The following is a 14,790-nucleotide window of genomic DNA, read 5'->3' as shown; positions in this document are numbered from 1 at the left end:
TGTTGCAATATGAAAGATGGAGGTAGCAGGCAAAGCTGCAATTCGTTATAAAAGGCAGGTTCTTGGTGAACGAGTAACCTCAGGCCTATTTTAACTTGCATTTGGCTATCAGAAACCAACCCCAAGGGGCATTTCCCAGAAGTGACAATCCTCACTAATTCAGTAACACAGTGGTTTGCACATCTCGTTCTCCCTAGCCATGCTTCCCATCCACACAAATTTTACTGTATAGGTGAAATGGAATCCCTTCCTGGTCAGATCTGCCAATATTATTGGCCTTATATACTACCTAGAAAGGGATAAAAATATGGCCTTTAATGACCAAATACTCAGAAACAAACTTTTGCCTTGCAAAGTTTCAGAAGATAGATAACATTAATTTCTTACATGTGTAATGTAACCCTTCTACCAGAAGGAGTCGGCAGCAGCCAGGGCTGGGTTCAATATCCAGGGGTTCCTTTTCATCCCCCTCACATAGAACTGGCTCAAGCCCCCACCAGTAGCCTGGGAAATTCACACGCCCCCTGGGCGCCTCGGAGGCACGTTGCTTCCCCACTTTGAAGCACAGAGTCTGAGTGTAGAAAATAAACTTTTAATGAATGAGGCAGAAAAGTCATATGGCATAAGCTTGGGAAAATATCACACACGGAGTTCATAACCAACCCTCAAGCTCAAATCAATTGAGCAGTGTCCTTTGCCTCTCAGGCTGACCAGTTCAATATTGTAAAGATTCAATTCACATACCCAAACTTTCTCCATACCCGCCTCCAAATGCCCTACTTACGACTCTGTCCAGTCCATGCAGGCCCTGAAACACCCTGATGCATTCCCTCATTGAACCTGAGGCAATGCCACTTTTGTGCTGGTCTGGCATTCCAGTTGCCCCTGCCAGCTGCCCAACTGGCTGCCCACTGGTCAGCCCTGCCAGCCACCCTGCTGGCCGCCCCCTGCGTCTCCTACCAGCTACTCACCCATCACTCCTGCCAGCCACCTGCTGCTTCTGTTACCATCCATCTGCTGGTAGTGCATGCCAGATGCCCACTGCTTCTCCTACCAGGTGCCTGCCAGTCACACCTGCCAGCCACTTCTCTCTCTAGCCACTTGTCTGCTGTCTTGTGGGTTTTGCTGTAGGCAAAAGCCTGTGATTCCAGCTCTCCTTGGCTTCAGCTACCAGTGATTTCGGCGCATAGTGGCATTCAGCTCTGGGCCTAACCACAGCATCTTAGTATCCACCAAGGCGGATTCTCAGGCTATGGCTACACTAGAAGCATCTGTCGACAGAAGGAAATCGCGCGACTGAACATCAGTCGACAGATTACATCTGTCCACAACCTCTCTGTCGACAGAACTGGCAGAGTGCACTGCCCTCTGGTGGCAGAAAGTGGAATGGCAGCTCTGGAAAGGGCTGCCTGGCAACCGGAAGCTCTCTCTGTCGACGGAAATGTCTACGCTGCACATTTGTCGACAAAACTATGACCAGAGCTTGTTATGCCTCCAATGTTTGAGGGATAATACTGTTGAGGGAAATGAAGAGTGCTGTCAAGAATCTGTCAACAGAATGCTTTAAGCGCAGAGATGCCCCTGAGTTATGTCAATAGATGTCCCCTTCTGTTGACAAAACTCTCATGTAGCTCCAGCCTCACAGAATAACTAAAGAATCTCTAGATCCATCTTTAGATCTACCTTTGAACAGTGGGGCGGAGGGAGAACTAGTCAAGCCAGTCTTACAGCTGTATAGCCAGATGGCTTCCAGCCAGCTGGTTCAACCACTGTCCCTCCCCCTTTTTACATCACAATGCCCAGATTGAGGGAGTCCTGCGTAATCCACGTCCCACACAGCAGCGATGACTGCCCTGCACCCCCCACAACAACCTCAAGCATTGGTGAGACTCCACAACAGCATAAATTGTGACTTTACAACATGTTTACAATAGACGAAAGCTCATTGCTTCACCTGCTCCTATTGGGCTTTGTTTACAGGGCATTGCATATGCACACCTCTGCATTTTCATGCAAATGATCTCTAAAGGACACATTCCCCAAATCCATCGGCAGTATTGAGCTCCTGCTGGCACATTCCTTACATGTAACATAGATAACACTTCTAGGCACTTCATCCTCTGGAAAGGCAAGTGAGGGAAGATTCGCATCTGGTACCGATGCAATGTGGTATATTCTGGAATCAGGACAGAATTAATAAAAATGGGTACATAAATTTGAGTTTACTTTTGGCAGGTGCTTTTAATGATGGTTAACTGTGGCATTATGTTGGCGTGGATTCAGACAAGCAGATCTCTCTGCAAAGGTGTATTTTTGAACCACAGACAACAGGCCCCACAATGATGTGAAATCTGATTGTCAGTACTACCAGCAGCTCTGGGAAGGGTTTTCTAGTTCATCGGAGCAACAGGGCAAGTGTTTAGATTTAACAAATATGTTTGTGTAGAGAGTCAAGGGAACAATCAATGGAGGTTTTCTCATGAACAAGAGGAAGGAAGACACTGTGAGATATTCCAGTCAAGGCTGGAATTAAAAGAGAGACCTTCTGATTCTCCATCTCAAATTGTTACCACCCACGTCAAGATATATGTATAGCAGCTTGTACTCTACCTTACATGGCACTGGAATGCATATCACAATAACATTTCATCTTGCTCCTTGTGATAAGAAACTCCTGTGGCTGCAGGTTTGGCTGTATTGTCAGAGTTAATCCTTCATTGTTTTATGCATTTACTTTGCAATGGCAAAGAAAAGCATTGTTTTTGTCATGTTTATTCTTTCAAGGAAGGAGTCCTGAGTTCTCATACAAAGTCAATCAGCCCCATGCTTTAAAAATCTTTCTAATTTTGGTATCCTCAAATTTTGATGCCAGCTATGAATATGCAGGGTAAGTCTTTCAAAAGCACCCAGTTTGGTTTAATGCTCGTCCTACTGAAGTCATTGGGAGATTTTTACTTCTGTGGGATCAGAAAAGGGCAGTACTGAGCTCTTTAGAAAATGCCATCTGACATCTATTTCAGGTACCTAAATATTCATTTAGGTGCTGCATTTTAGGCACCAGGTTTGAAGCCAATTTTCTAGGTGCTTAAAGTCAGGCACCCAACCATATGAGGTAACCAAAAGCAGAGGCCACTTGGGAAAACTTGAAAGTTATAATGAATGGGAGTATTCATTTATAGCAGCAAAACTTTACCACATTCTTTAGAATCCCATACGCTTAGAAGTTTTGTAATTTATAAGTAAATAACTTAACCTAACTCAAAGCTCTTAGATCTCAACACTATTTTCTTTTGAAAACAAAAAGGTACAAATCTTGTATTTAGCACAGGTATGTTCTTAAGGACACTTTACTAAGACTGTAAGACCTGTGGAGCCAAGGGCAGTTTGTAAGGCACTGCTGTAGTATGCATAACACCAATAATGAATACACATTTGTTCTGGGCAGGGATCACTGTAGCATAGATGCACTTGTCACAATTTATTATTCATTTTTAGGATTACTTCAACCTTCCACTTTCTGAAGACAAACAAGGAAGACAATATTTGGAGTTGATCTATGCAGGAGCAATACTGAAGGACAGCTGGGTTCTTGCTGACATAGGGATATCAGTTTCCTCAACTATTAAATGTGTTATTAAGGTACAGTGTTTTGTTTTTTTTTAAGTCTTAGGTTGTCCAAAATTTCTATGTGTTTTTCGAGTCTCTGACTAGTTCCAGTGCTAAATTTAACATCACTAAGCAGCAATGAAAAGTATCTGACCTCAAGAGTAGCCACCCTGCCCTTTAAAGAATAGATGTATAATGTTGTTATGGTAACATGAATGCTTGGGCTTACATTTATTTAAATGGCACTTTGACAATTGTAAAAATATCTTTTAAAGGTTATCACTACAGAAGTTGAATGTGTGAAATGAAAGACCTTTACAAATGGGAAGAAAAAGCCTTTTTGATTCAGCACAACACCCATTTCCCACTGTGGACAATAAATTTAGGAGGATCTTGTCAGCCATATAGTTAGAATCATAGAACACGAGAACTGGAAGGGACCTTGAGAGGTCATCAAGTCCAGTCCCCTGCCTTCCCAGCAGGACCAGCACTGTTTAAACCATCCCGGAGAGATGTCTATCTAAGCTGCTCTTACCTATTTCCAGAGATGGAGATTTCCACAACCTCCCTAGGTAACTTATTCCAATGTTTAACCAGCGTGACTGTTAGGAAGTTTTCCTAATGTCTAACCTAAACTTCCCTTGCAATAGTTTAAGCCCATTGATTCTTGTCCTATCGTCAGAGGCCAAGAGGAACAATTTTTCTCTCTCGTCCCTGTAAACCTCCTCACACCCCCTTTTAGGTACTTGAAAACTGCTGTCATGTCCCCTTTAAGTCCTCTCTTTTCTAAACGAAAGAAGCCCAGTTCTTTCAGTCTTCCCTTATAGCTCATGTTCTCTAGACCTTTAATCTTTTTTGTTGCTCTTCTCTGGACCTTTTCCAATTTCGCCACAGACCCCTTGAAATGTGGTTCCCATAATTGGACACAATACTACAACTGAGGCCTAATCAGCACAGAGCAGAGTGGAAGAATGACTTCTTGTCTCTTGCTCACAACGTGGGTAACGCATCAAACAACAGTTTTCTAACCACTAACAATTCTCTTATAATATAGGACAATATATATTTACAGTTAACAATCACTGAACCAAAGGAGAGGCATTTGGGGCTCTAAATAAAAGTACATACCACAGAAGTATTACAAAGGGGTTCACTTTCATCTTGGATTTACTAAGGCCAAACCCCCGTTCCCTGAGCCTTCCTGGTGTGGTTTATGATGTCAGTATCGTTCCTTGGTCAAGCAACAGTCTGAAGAGCGTACTCAGTAGAATGGGATGTCTGAAAACAGAAGATCTATGGCCAATTTCTTCTAACAACTACTAATCTTCACCTGTGGTGTTTTGGCAAGCCATTCTGTATTTATACTCTCATAGGACCAAACCCTGAGAAGCCTGTTGTGGCCTCATAAGGCGCAAACAATGCAGAAATACAGAACTTCTGCCATCAAGGTGGGGGTCAGGCAGTAGAAAGCACGATCCCTGCATAACATGAGCCAGAGCCTTATATTAATTTTACTCATGAGAATGCAAAGAGACCTTATCTAAGGGCAGACTTTAAGGCTCTGTCAAATTTCAAGAGATACTGGAAGTGTAAGGCTTGTTAGAAAAGAATGGTTGAACTCAATTGTAACACATTAGGTGGAGGGAGAGGGAGACCCTCAAATTTTGGTTGTCATGAGCCATCCTCTCTGATAAAATTCATGAAGAAATCAGACTGACAGAAGCTCTCGAACTATTTGTTTAACTCTCTCTCTCGCTCTCTCGGAAGTTCACCTTTATTTGGACTCTGCACCTCAGTTATTCCAGTCATTTGGATTTTCAAGACTATTAGGTATTGGCCCTATCCTTGACTTTTCACAACCACACGCTCACCAACCCACTACATATGCAACACCACTTACTTTACCAAATACTAACAGACACCTGTGACAAAACAGCAACACCTCCCCTCTTACACAGAAGACCACAACCCATCTCTACTCCCCAAAATATATTCCTCATGGAACATACTTAAAATTTTACAAACATTTGTACACAATGGACAGGTTTCCTCTCCATAGTTATAAAAATCTTAAGCCCCACAATCTGTGGTCCCAGTTCTCACAGACACTATTCCTCAGCCTGCAGCAGTGACAGAGGGAATCAAGACAAACTGAACAGAACAAAGCTTGAGATTTTGAACTGGTTTGGGGAGAAGACAGTCAAAGAAAAATTCAAAAGCTGTCAGGTGAGAAACTACAGGTGAAGTGACAAAGTTGGGGGAGGGAGAAAATACAAAGAGAAAGCTGGACTTCGTTTCATCACAGCCTCGCAAATCTAATCTGGGAAAGACTACAGTGTCTCCCACAATTTTGCTGTTAGTTACTAAGAGACCAACAGAGTATTTAAGTGTTGACCAGCAAAGAAATATGGCTACATGTTGGTATATTAATTATGCAGATTAGTGTTGCCTTATGTTGGAGCAAGATGCCAGATGTAAAAGTAATCTGTGTGCCATAAAACAGAGCAAACAAATTCTAACTGCACTTAAAAGGAAGCTTAGACCTGAATGTAAAGTTACTGCACAGTCATAAGAAAGCTATTTATTAGTATATAATGATCACATATTTCAGCTCATTTCAGCTATGCTTATATCTTAAATCTGAGCCTTATATGGAAAGAAGCTTTAAAGACAGTCATGTATTTGTGAAAGCTTACCCAGCCATTTATTATTTCTTTCATTTGTTTTAAACATTTTAAGACTCTCACATCTAGTCATTAACATAAGGATGCTGTCTTTTCCATCTTTCCTATCTGTGCTAAGCCATAAGCTAAAAATACATCTGCTAACCAATAAGGAAAGCCCAAAATAACGTATATACAAAGAGGGAGCCACTCTCATAATCTAGCAAAAATAAGTAACATATTTCCATAAATAACAAAGAATACAAGGACATAATTCACACCCTCTGGAAATATACAGATTTTCACAATGTTTCTCAGTTTGCTGGGTTGTTTTATTTACAGTTTGAAATGGAACTTGGCAAACTGTCTTATTAAGATACTCTATCACTCCCAGATCCATTCCTTCTCTCAATATCGGTGATCACAAATGCACTTTAGGTCCTGATCTGTCATTTGTCTAGTGCTGAATATATACCTTGGCAGTCAGTTGCTGATACTCTTTCATAATCTGTAGAAAAACTAAAGGAGAGTTATGTTAAATTCCCACTTACACAACCTTACAGTAAGCTACATACAGCATGTTTTAAGTACAGCAAATAGTATTGTCTTTATAATATCACTGAGGATAAAGAGACAGGCCACAACTGGAATCTTGAATTTGAGCCTCCCAAATTTCAGAGGGTGGAGATTATCAACCAGTCCTTGGCTCTCACCTTACCCCCAATGGTTTTGGTTGTGGATTGCTTTCTAAAATAGAATGAATAAGTTTTCCATTCATGGGTCAGATGTGGACATGCTCACCATTCAGAGGGCTAATCTTGCAAGGTTGCTAGCATTCAGGATGATGGCAATCTCATAAGCATCTGATCTCATAAGACTTTTGACTTTCACTGAAATCTCAAAAACAATTATTGTGATCTTAGGACCTTTAAATCTAAAAGTGAGGCCCTTACTAGATCTCTAAGCTGAACCCTAAAGCCTTTCCCTGTATGCAATGAGAACCAAGCATACTGAGTTGATTTCAGAGGCATAGTTCTAAGAACAATCATTCATGATAACTTAATATCATTGTTTGTCTCCCTCCTTGCCATGGAGAACACCATGGGAGAGGGCCAAGGAACTGAAAAATTTCTTTGTGGGCATTCATCTGTATGATCCCTGCAAGGGAAAGACTCTGGGGGCAAGGAGGTGGAGGCTTGAGGATCAAGCTTTCCTGTCTATAGGATGGATTGGAGTGACAGCTGTAGGCCCCGTGGTGGCTGTCTCAAACTTCCTACAAATGAGACTCATGGAGCGCAGGGTAGCCTGGGAAATTGCTGGGTTTAGAGAGGGTATGGCACAGGATGGCAGCTGGGTGGCAGGAGTCAAAGTGACCCAGCACCCTGGGCTGCTCAACCACCCATTTCCTAGCTCGCTGCATTCTGCTTACCACAGTGATGAGTGTCTGCCTATATAGAGAGGGGGATGGGTGGAAGTCTTCACTGCAGAACCAGTGAATCCATGGGATCAAGGGGCCTTTTTCTTGTTGTGTATAACAAAAGTCACTCTTTTGCTTGAATACATGTGAAGGAGTTAGAATTTCAGGGGAAAAAATAGTTTAGTATTACAGCCTTGTGCCAACATTATTAAAGGAAATAAGCAAGGCAAAACGTGATAAAATACAATAGCAACTCCTGCTGCTATAGTGTGCTAAAATAACTTGTCCTTAATATATAACTAAGGAAACCATGACATATAGGCTCTTTAATCATAATTTTCAGACTTGGTAGCATACCTTGGACAGCTAGACAGGCAACTAGCTGTCTAAATTGTTGCTGTTTATATATACCTGGTTCAGATACATCAGTGATTATTGAGGATGTTAAAAGTAAGTTTAGACATCAAATTTGAAATGCCCAATTTTGAAAAATGGGCTGCCTAAGGCAAATTCTGTCTTCACTTAAAATGTCAAAGCCAATAAAAAACCTCGTGGATAAAGGGGAAGTTGAGGACATGGTATACCTAGACTTTAGTAAAGCATTTGATACAGTATCACATGACCTTCTTATCAGTAAACTAGGGTAATGCAACCTAAATGGGGCTGCTATAAGGTGGGATAACCCTTCAGAAAGTAGTAACTAATAGTTCAGTCATGCTGGAAGAGAATAAGTGGGATTCTGCAGGGGTCAAGTTTGGGGCCATTGCTGTTCAATATATCAATCAATTATTTAGATAATGGCATAGAAAGTACACTTATCAAGTTTGCAGATGATACTAAGCTGGGAGGGGTTGCAAGTGTTTTGGAGGGTAAGGTCAGAATTCAAAATGATCTGGACAAACTGAAGAAATGGTTGGAGGCAAATAGGATAAAGTTTAATAAGGACTCCACTTGGGAAGGAACAATCAGTTTCACTTGTACAAAATGGGAAGTGACTTCCTAGGATGTAGTCCTGGAGAAAGGGATCTAAGGGTCAGGGTGGATCACAAGCTGAGTATGATTCAACAGTGTCACACTATTGCAAAAAGCAAACATGATTCTGGGATGCATTAACAGGAGTGTTGTGAGCAAGACATGAAAAGTAATTCTTCTGCTCTACTCTGTGCTGGTTAGGCCTCAGTTGGAGTACTGTGTCCAGTTCTGGACCCCACATTTAAGTAAAGATGTTGAGAAATTGGAGAGAGTCCAGAGAAGAGCAACTAAAATGACAAAAGGTCTAGAAAATTTGTCCTATGAGAGAAGATTAAAAGAATTGGGTTTGTTTAGTTTGGCAAAGAGGATAAGAGGGGATGTGAAAGCAGCTTTCTCGTATTTAAAAGGAGGAAAGAGAAGAATTGTTCTCCTTAGCCTTTGATGATAGGACAAGAAGCAATGGGCTTAAATTGTAGCCAGGGAGGATTAGGTTGGACATTAGGAAAAATTTCCTGTCAGGGTGGTTAAGTACTGGAGTAAATTGCCTATCATGGTTGTAGAATCTATCATCATTGGAAATAGTTAAGAAAGGGTTGGATAAATATCTAACAGGGATGATATAGATCAGTGGTTCCCAAACTTTTCAGCATCTCTCCCCCCTTTTGATTTTTGAGAAACCCTCCCGCCCCCCAACCTCTTCTTTACCATCATCCAACCCCTCTTTAACAAAAAATTCAATTAGTAATTTAAAATAAACACAAAAGCTTGATATAAAAATATTATTTAAAATTAAAAATAAGCACAAATAATTTTTGGACCCTTGTGGTTGCCAGGTACAGCCCCATCTGGCCAGCTGCCTGAGCCCCATGCCAACTTCCAGAGCTGCCCACACCAGCTGCCCACCCACCTGAGACCTGCACTGCCAGAGCTGCCCCCTTGAGCCCCACACTTCTAGGCCCAGCCACCTGCTCGCCTACCAGCCACCCGAGCCCCACACTGCTGGGAACAGCTGCCCACCCACCAGTCACTTACCCCAGCTGCAGGCCAGTCGCCCATCCAAGCCCCATGCTGCCAGGGCCAGCTGCCCACCCACCAGCCCGAGCCGCCCAAGCCCCACGCTGCTGGGGCCAGCCACCTGAGCCCCACAAGTCCCACAAGCCGGCCAGCCGCCCAAGGTCTGCAAGCCACCCACCCAAGCTCCTCCCATGCCCTCCCACAAAGGCAGGCACCCCCAGCCCCTCATCTAATCACATCCTCCTCCAGCCCATGCTCACAATCATTTGCAGAAGGCAGATAGATCCACATGGGTCTTTGCCAGCTGTCTGCTTTTTATAGAGGCTGCACTGGGTCACCCACGTAAAATTGCAGGAGCTGAGAGCTGGAAGCAAAAGCCGGATCTTTGTTCAGGTGGGGGAATGATGGGGGGGTGGGTCTGGGTCACATCACACCCCCCACCCCAGAATTTCTTCACGCCCCCCCCAGGGGGGCATGCCTTCCAGCTTGGGAAACCATGATATAGATGGTGCTTGATCCTTCCTTAAAGGCAGAAGACTTGACTTGATGACATCTTGAAGTTCCTTCCAATTCTAGTATTCTGTGAATCTATGATTGTTTGAAAATTAATGAACTAAGTCTCCTAGCTTTCTTGCAAGCTAGGTATAATTAATTATAAGTATTCTCTCCATATTATGCGTTGGGTAACAGAGGCATGGAGGTTAAAATACGTTTCCAGGGAATCTGGGTACAGTCAGGAATACAGTTTTGACTACCTGACTCTCAGTCATGCATGTTAACCAGAAAGTCCTCCTTTTTCACAGCTGCTGCACACATGGGCCTTAGGACAGAATATGGCATTTGGGGGCTACAGTTAAACCTACATTCACTTTAAGTCTGTAATTTTATGACCATATATAATACAGCTGAACGAGGCTTCCACAAATTAAAATGAGATAATTACCAATTACCATCCCTTAAGTTTACTTTTAAACAGCCTTTTTTACGGGGTTGTTCCAGGAAAGTGCTTCTGTGAAAGGTATAAAAGATTCTTTATACAAGGAATTTCAGTGTCTGCACGTCCCTTATAGCCTTTTTCTTATGAGTCTTCTTACTCTCTCAAATCCCAGAACTGATCATTTTACTTAATTTGCTGAGGTGGCTGATGGCTGTCTTTACTTTCAAGAAAATACAACTCCTCCTCTTGGAGGATTTCCATTCTGGCTGGAAGGAGGAGTAGTTACCCTTTGCATGCAAAAGCTTGTTTAAAATGGTGACAGGCTTTGAACAAGACCTTTACAACTGGTATTAAATCTTAATCCAAAACAACTATTACTGGTCCTCACAGTCAATATTTTTAACAACCTGTGTAGTTTTCATCCATCATGAGAAACACTTTTATTCTCTCCAGGGAGTCGTGTGTGTTTTGTGTCACGGGGCCCCTAGCTGCCCTTTCAGTCTGTAAGCATATTGGATCTTCTTGGCTACTTCTTTAGAGTTCTTTGGGCACCTACCATCCATACAAGTAATTATATCCATGTTAACATGCCTGTGAGGGTTACACAAAAGTCATGCATTAATAAGACCAGATCCTTGGCCCTGCTCTATGGTTGTGTGTGTTGTTTTTTCTTTTTGTTTTGTATTTCCACTGCTTTCTTAAACACGTGTAGTCCCAGAGTAACTACTCCTACATCACCTTATTACAGCCACCAGTACATGCAGTGGGGAGGGAGCAATAAAGTCATGGCGACTATTACCAGTGAACAAAACTTAGAGCAGCCCTGAGGGTAAAAGAAGAGCCTAGCTAGCTTCAGGATTGAGGGATGTAAAGTTGATGTACGTACTACACCAGGTTACTGTCACTATGCCAGGTCCTATGTCATCCACAGTTCAGCCAGATCCGAATTTCAGGGGTGTAGGCTTCCACTTATTTTCAGCAAGAGTTTCCTGAATGAGTGCTGGAAAGAGGGAGTAATAGGTCCATGTGCTCTCCTGACAGAAGCTCGTCTATGCAAGGCCAGGCACTACTTGACCATCCAAATTTTTGTCCAATGGAAGATAAGTGCTGATGCTTAAAAAAAACAGGCAAAAAAAAGTATTGTAGAAACAAACATGATAAAAATACACAACAGTCCTGCAACCCAGATTTCTGTTTCATACAGGGAAGACTGTCTTTTTGTGAGTGGATTTCCTTTTTTTTTTTCTTTTGTGTTAGCTGCAAACTGGAAAGCCATATGCAGCAATTAATGAGGTGGGCTGTTGCAAGGGAGCAGCTTCTGTGCACTAACTAGAAGCTTGGCTTCTTGCCACGGTTGTTATATAAGCAGAGAAAGGTCCTGAATATAGCTTGGCTGTTGGTCTTTCAGTCCATCAACAATAAACAACATTTTAGTCTTGCTTATTGCTCCGCTCTCTGTCACAGGACTGTTAGCCAGAATTATTGCTGCTCCTGGCACAGCATCAATAGGCCTGCTGCACATAACGGAATAACAAGGCAAAAGGACTGCAGTTTTTGAGAATCTTAGCTGCTTGTTTACGCCAAGTCTTCTGATTCTAGCTCTGTTGTTTTTTTGTTGCTGTTTCCCATGGGAGAAAGGTAAACTACATTTCAGCAAGTCCTTGATCTACCTGCATGTTAGATGCTGTGTGTTTGCTTTTGCCTGAGCAGAGGCAGAGATTAGGTGGTAGGTCTTCTTTTTTAATTGCTAAACTGAGATGCAGCACCACGCTGAGTAAATCTGTGTAGTCACTGTCCAATCTGGCAAGGTGGTGAGCACCTCAGTGGAATCTATAAATTAAGAGGTCACAGTGTTTTGCTTGAGAAGCTCAGTGCCTCTGAGGAGTGGGCCTTACATATGTGGTTCTCTTTAAAGAATTTAAATTCATTTCTCTAACACCTGTGATAAAACACTAGACACACCAGCAATCAGTATTAAAAACACCATCTACAAAATATATGCAAAATGACACAGCATCCACAACGACTGATTTCTCAGTTTGTGAAAACTGAGATCCTCTCCACTAAATCTTATTCTCTTAGAAAACTCTTTCAAAATAGATAAACTTTTTACATGAAGGTCTACAAATTGTAGCCTCACTGGAACAAAGGATGACGTGAATTTGGGAGGTGAAAGCCTTCATCTCATAATGTTCTCTCATCAACCCGTAGGCATGTAAATCATGTCATTATCAGACCAGCTGTTGTTAGTTGTTGGAATGAAATATAGGGAGAGAGCTGGTTCATAAAGATTGCCTTCTCTAGAACATGGTGTGTAGTTCGAACATGATTGTGTGGAGTTGAGTCAGTTAACACAATCCTAACCAAGACTCATTAGGCAGTGTAGATCAGAGATGGGTTACGGTTTGACTACAATTTGCTATGGTTCCTGCAAATACATTCTATAGTGGTGTTTGCAACACTGTTACACTGTTGACTTATATTTAGCTTCTGATCTGCTATGACCCTAAAATCCCTTTTTGCAGTACTCCTTCCTAGGTTGTCATTTTCCATTTTGTATATGAGCAACTGATTGTTCTTTCCTAAGTAGAGCGCTTTGCATTTGGCCTTATTTAATTTCATTCCACATATTTCAGACCATTTTTACAGTTTGTCCACATAAATTTGCACTTACAACCAGGCCCCCTCAGAGAATGACAGAGGCCTGAACCACTTTGAGGTTTGAGGCCCCACTGCAGCCCCAGCCTCAGGCCTCTGACATATCTAACATCTATGGGGTCATACTAAAACCAAAAGAATATATGAAATATTGAGGCATTAGCAATTAATTCACTATAACAATAACATATATATTAAAAGTGTAACTTTAATTATGAGTTTCCACTGCAAGCAAAACTCTTCATTTTAGGAATGCTTCTCTGGCTTTGTTGTGTGCAAATGCAATAATAATTGAAGAAAAATCTAATTTACGTGCGGCATCACTGTTAATGTCAAGCATTGCAAGCCTATTCGAATGCTCTTGTCCCATTGTCGAATGATGGTAGTTCTTTACCTGTTTTAATACCTAGACTGTGCATTCACCTGAAGCCCCGATGCAGGGAGATTGACAAAAATGCCTAATACATTTGTGATATTAGGAAATACAGTCAATAGGCAAAACTGAATATTTCTTGAAGCAGCGCTTTTGGCTTGCAGGCGAATTTAAAGTTTGTGGAGTGTATACATTTAAGGAAGATGATCTCATCACAGAGATCTCTTGCAATTTTGTTGTTGTACCTTTGTTGAAACTGTTCAGCTTTTGAATATTGATTTTCATCACTTAGTTCTCTGAACTCCCAAAGGAATCTAAAAAGGGTACAAATTTGTCTCAGGGACTCAAATTGATGTGTAAGAACACGTGATGGAGTCAATAATAAAAAAAAAATTGACTCAATAGTGCCTTTCTGCATCAGATTGAGATGTGAGGCTGCAATTGGTGGAAAACTCAGATGAAATGCCAATACCCTGTGCTACTGATCTGGACTCAGAAAGGATTGCATCCCATTGATCACAAATCTTCTGAATATCTTTAAGAAGTCATTCAACATCAAATGTAGCATTGCATGCTTCAATTACAAGATTAGTTGTGGATCACTTTTAACAGCTTTATCCATATGGATGACATTACAAATGCATTTAAATTTGGATGTATTCGTCTGAATTGACTTGGGCTGAGTATGAATCTATTCTTTGAGAGTAAAAGTTTCAAGCTCACTTAAAGCCTTTCTCACAGAGTGGGAATGCTATCGACTGGTTTAACACCATAAATTCATTGTCGTCATGCCATGAAGGGGAAAAGGAAGATGCTGCTTCAGAGTTTCCCACTTTCAAGAACTGCTACTGAAGAGGTTGTACAATTGCTGGATTGTTCTGAAGTATGTGATTGCTTCCTTGCATGATTCAGAGCAATTAGCGCCAACAAGATTTTGTGTTTGGTTACCACAACTGGGGAAAATACAGTTTGGATTTTGCTCAAGAAGGACTGCTTGTACTCCATTGTACTTCCCAGCTGTATTGGATTGATTATCATATGCTTGGCCAATGCAGACTTGAACATTTTAATGCCTTCCAGAATTTCTAATACGTGAGTAGCAATTTCTTTTCCACATTTTTAGTGACATCATCTAACAAAATGTATTGTT

At 41.7% G+C, this 14,790-nt stretch overlaps 1 protein-coding gene across 2 annotated transcripts in view; it reads left to right on the top strand.

The window, feature by feature from the left end:
* ANKUB1 (ankyrin repeat and ubiquitin domain containing 1) overlaps positions 1–14,790 on the top strand; it is a 40,974-nt gene that overhangs the window by 5,010 nt on the left and 21,174 nt on the right. For both annotated transcript variants that reach the window (XM_075004387.1, XM_075004386.1), the window contains one exon: positions 3,496–3,639. In XM_075004387.1, the coding sequence (XP_074860488.1) occupies positions 3,496–3,639 (144 nt within the window). The remainder of the gene's footprint in view (positions 1–3,495; positions 3,640–14,790) is intronic.

The sequence above is a fragment of the Carettochelys insculpta genome, chromosome 10 (genome assembly GCF_033958435.1).
Source record: "Carettochelys insculpta isolate YL-2023 chromosome 10, ASM3395843v1, whole genome shotgun sequence".
In the NCBI taxonomy this organism is placed as follows: Eukaryota; Metazoa; Chordata; order Testudines; family Carettochelyidae; genus Carettochelys; species Carettochelys insculpta.
Note: the sequence above shows the minus strand (reverse complement) of the source record. Positions and strands in the feature narration are given on the sequence as shown.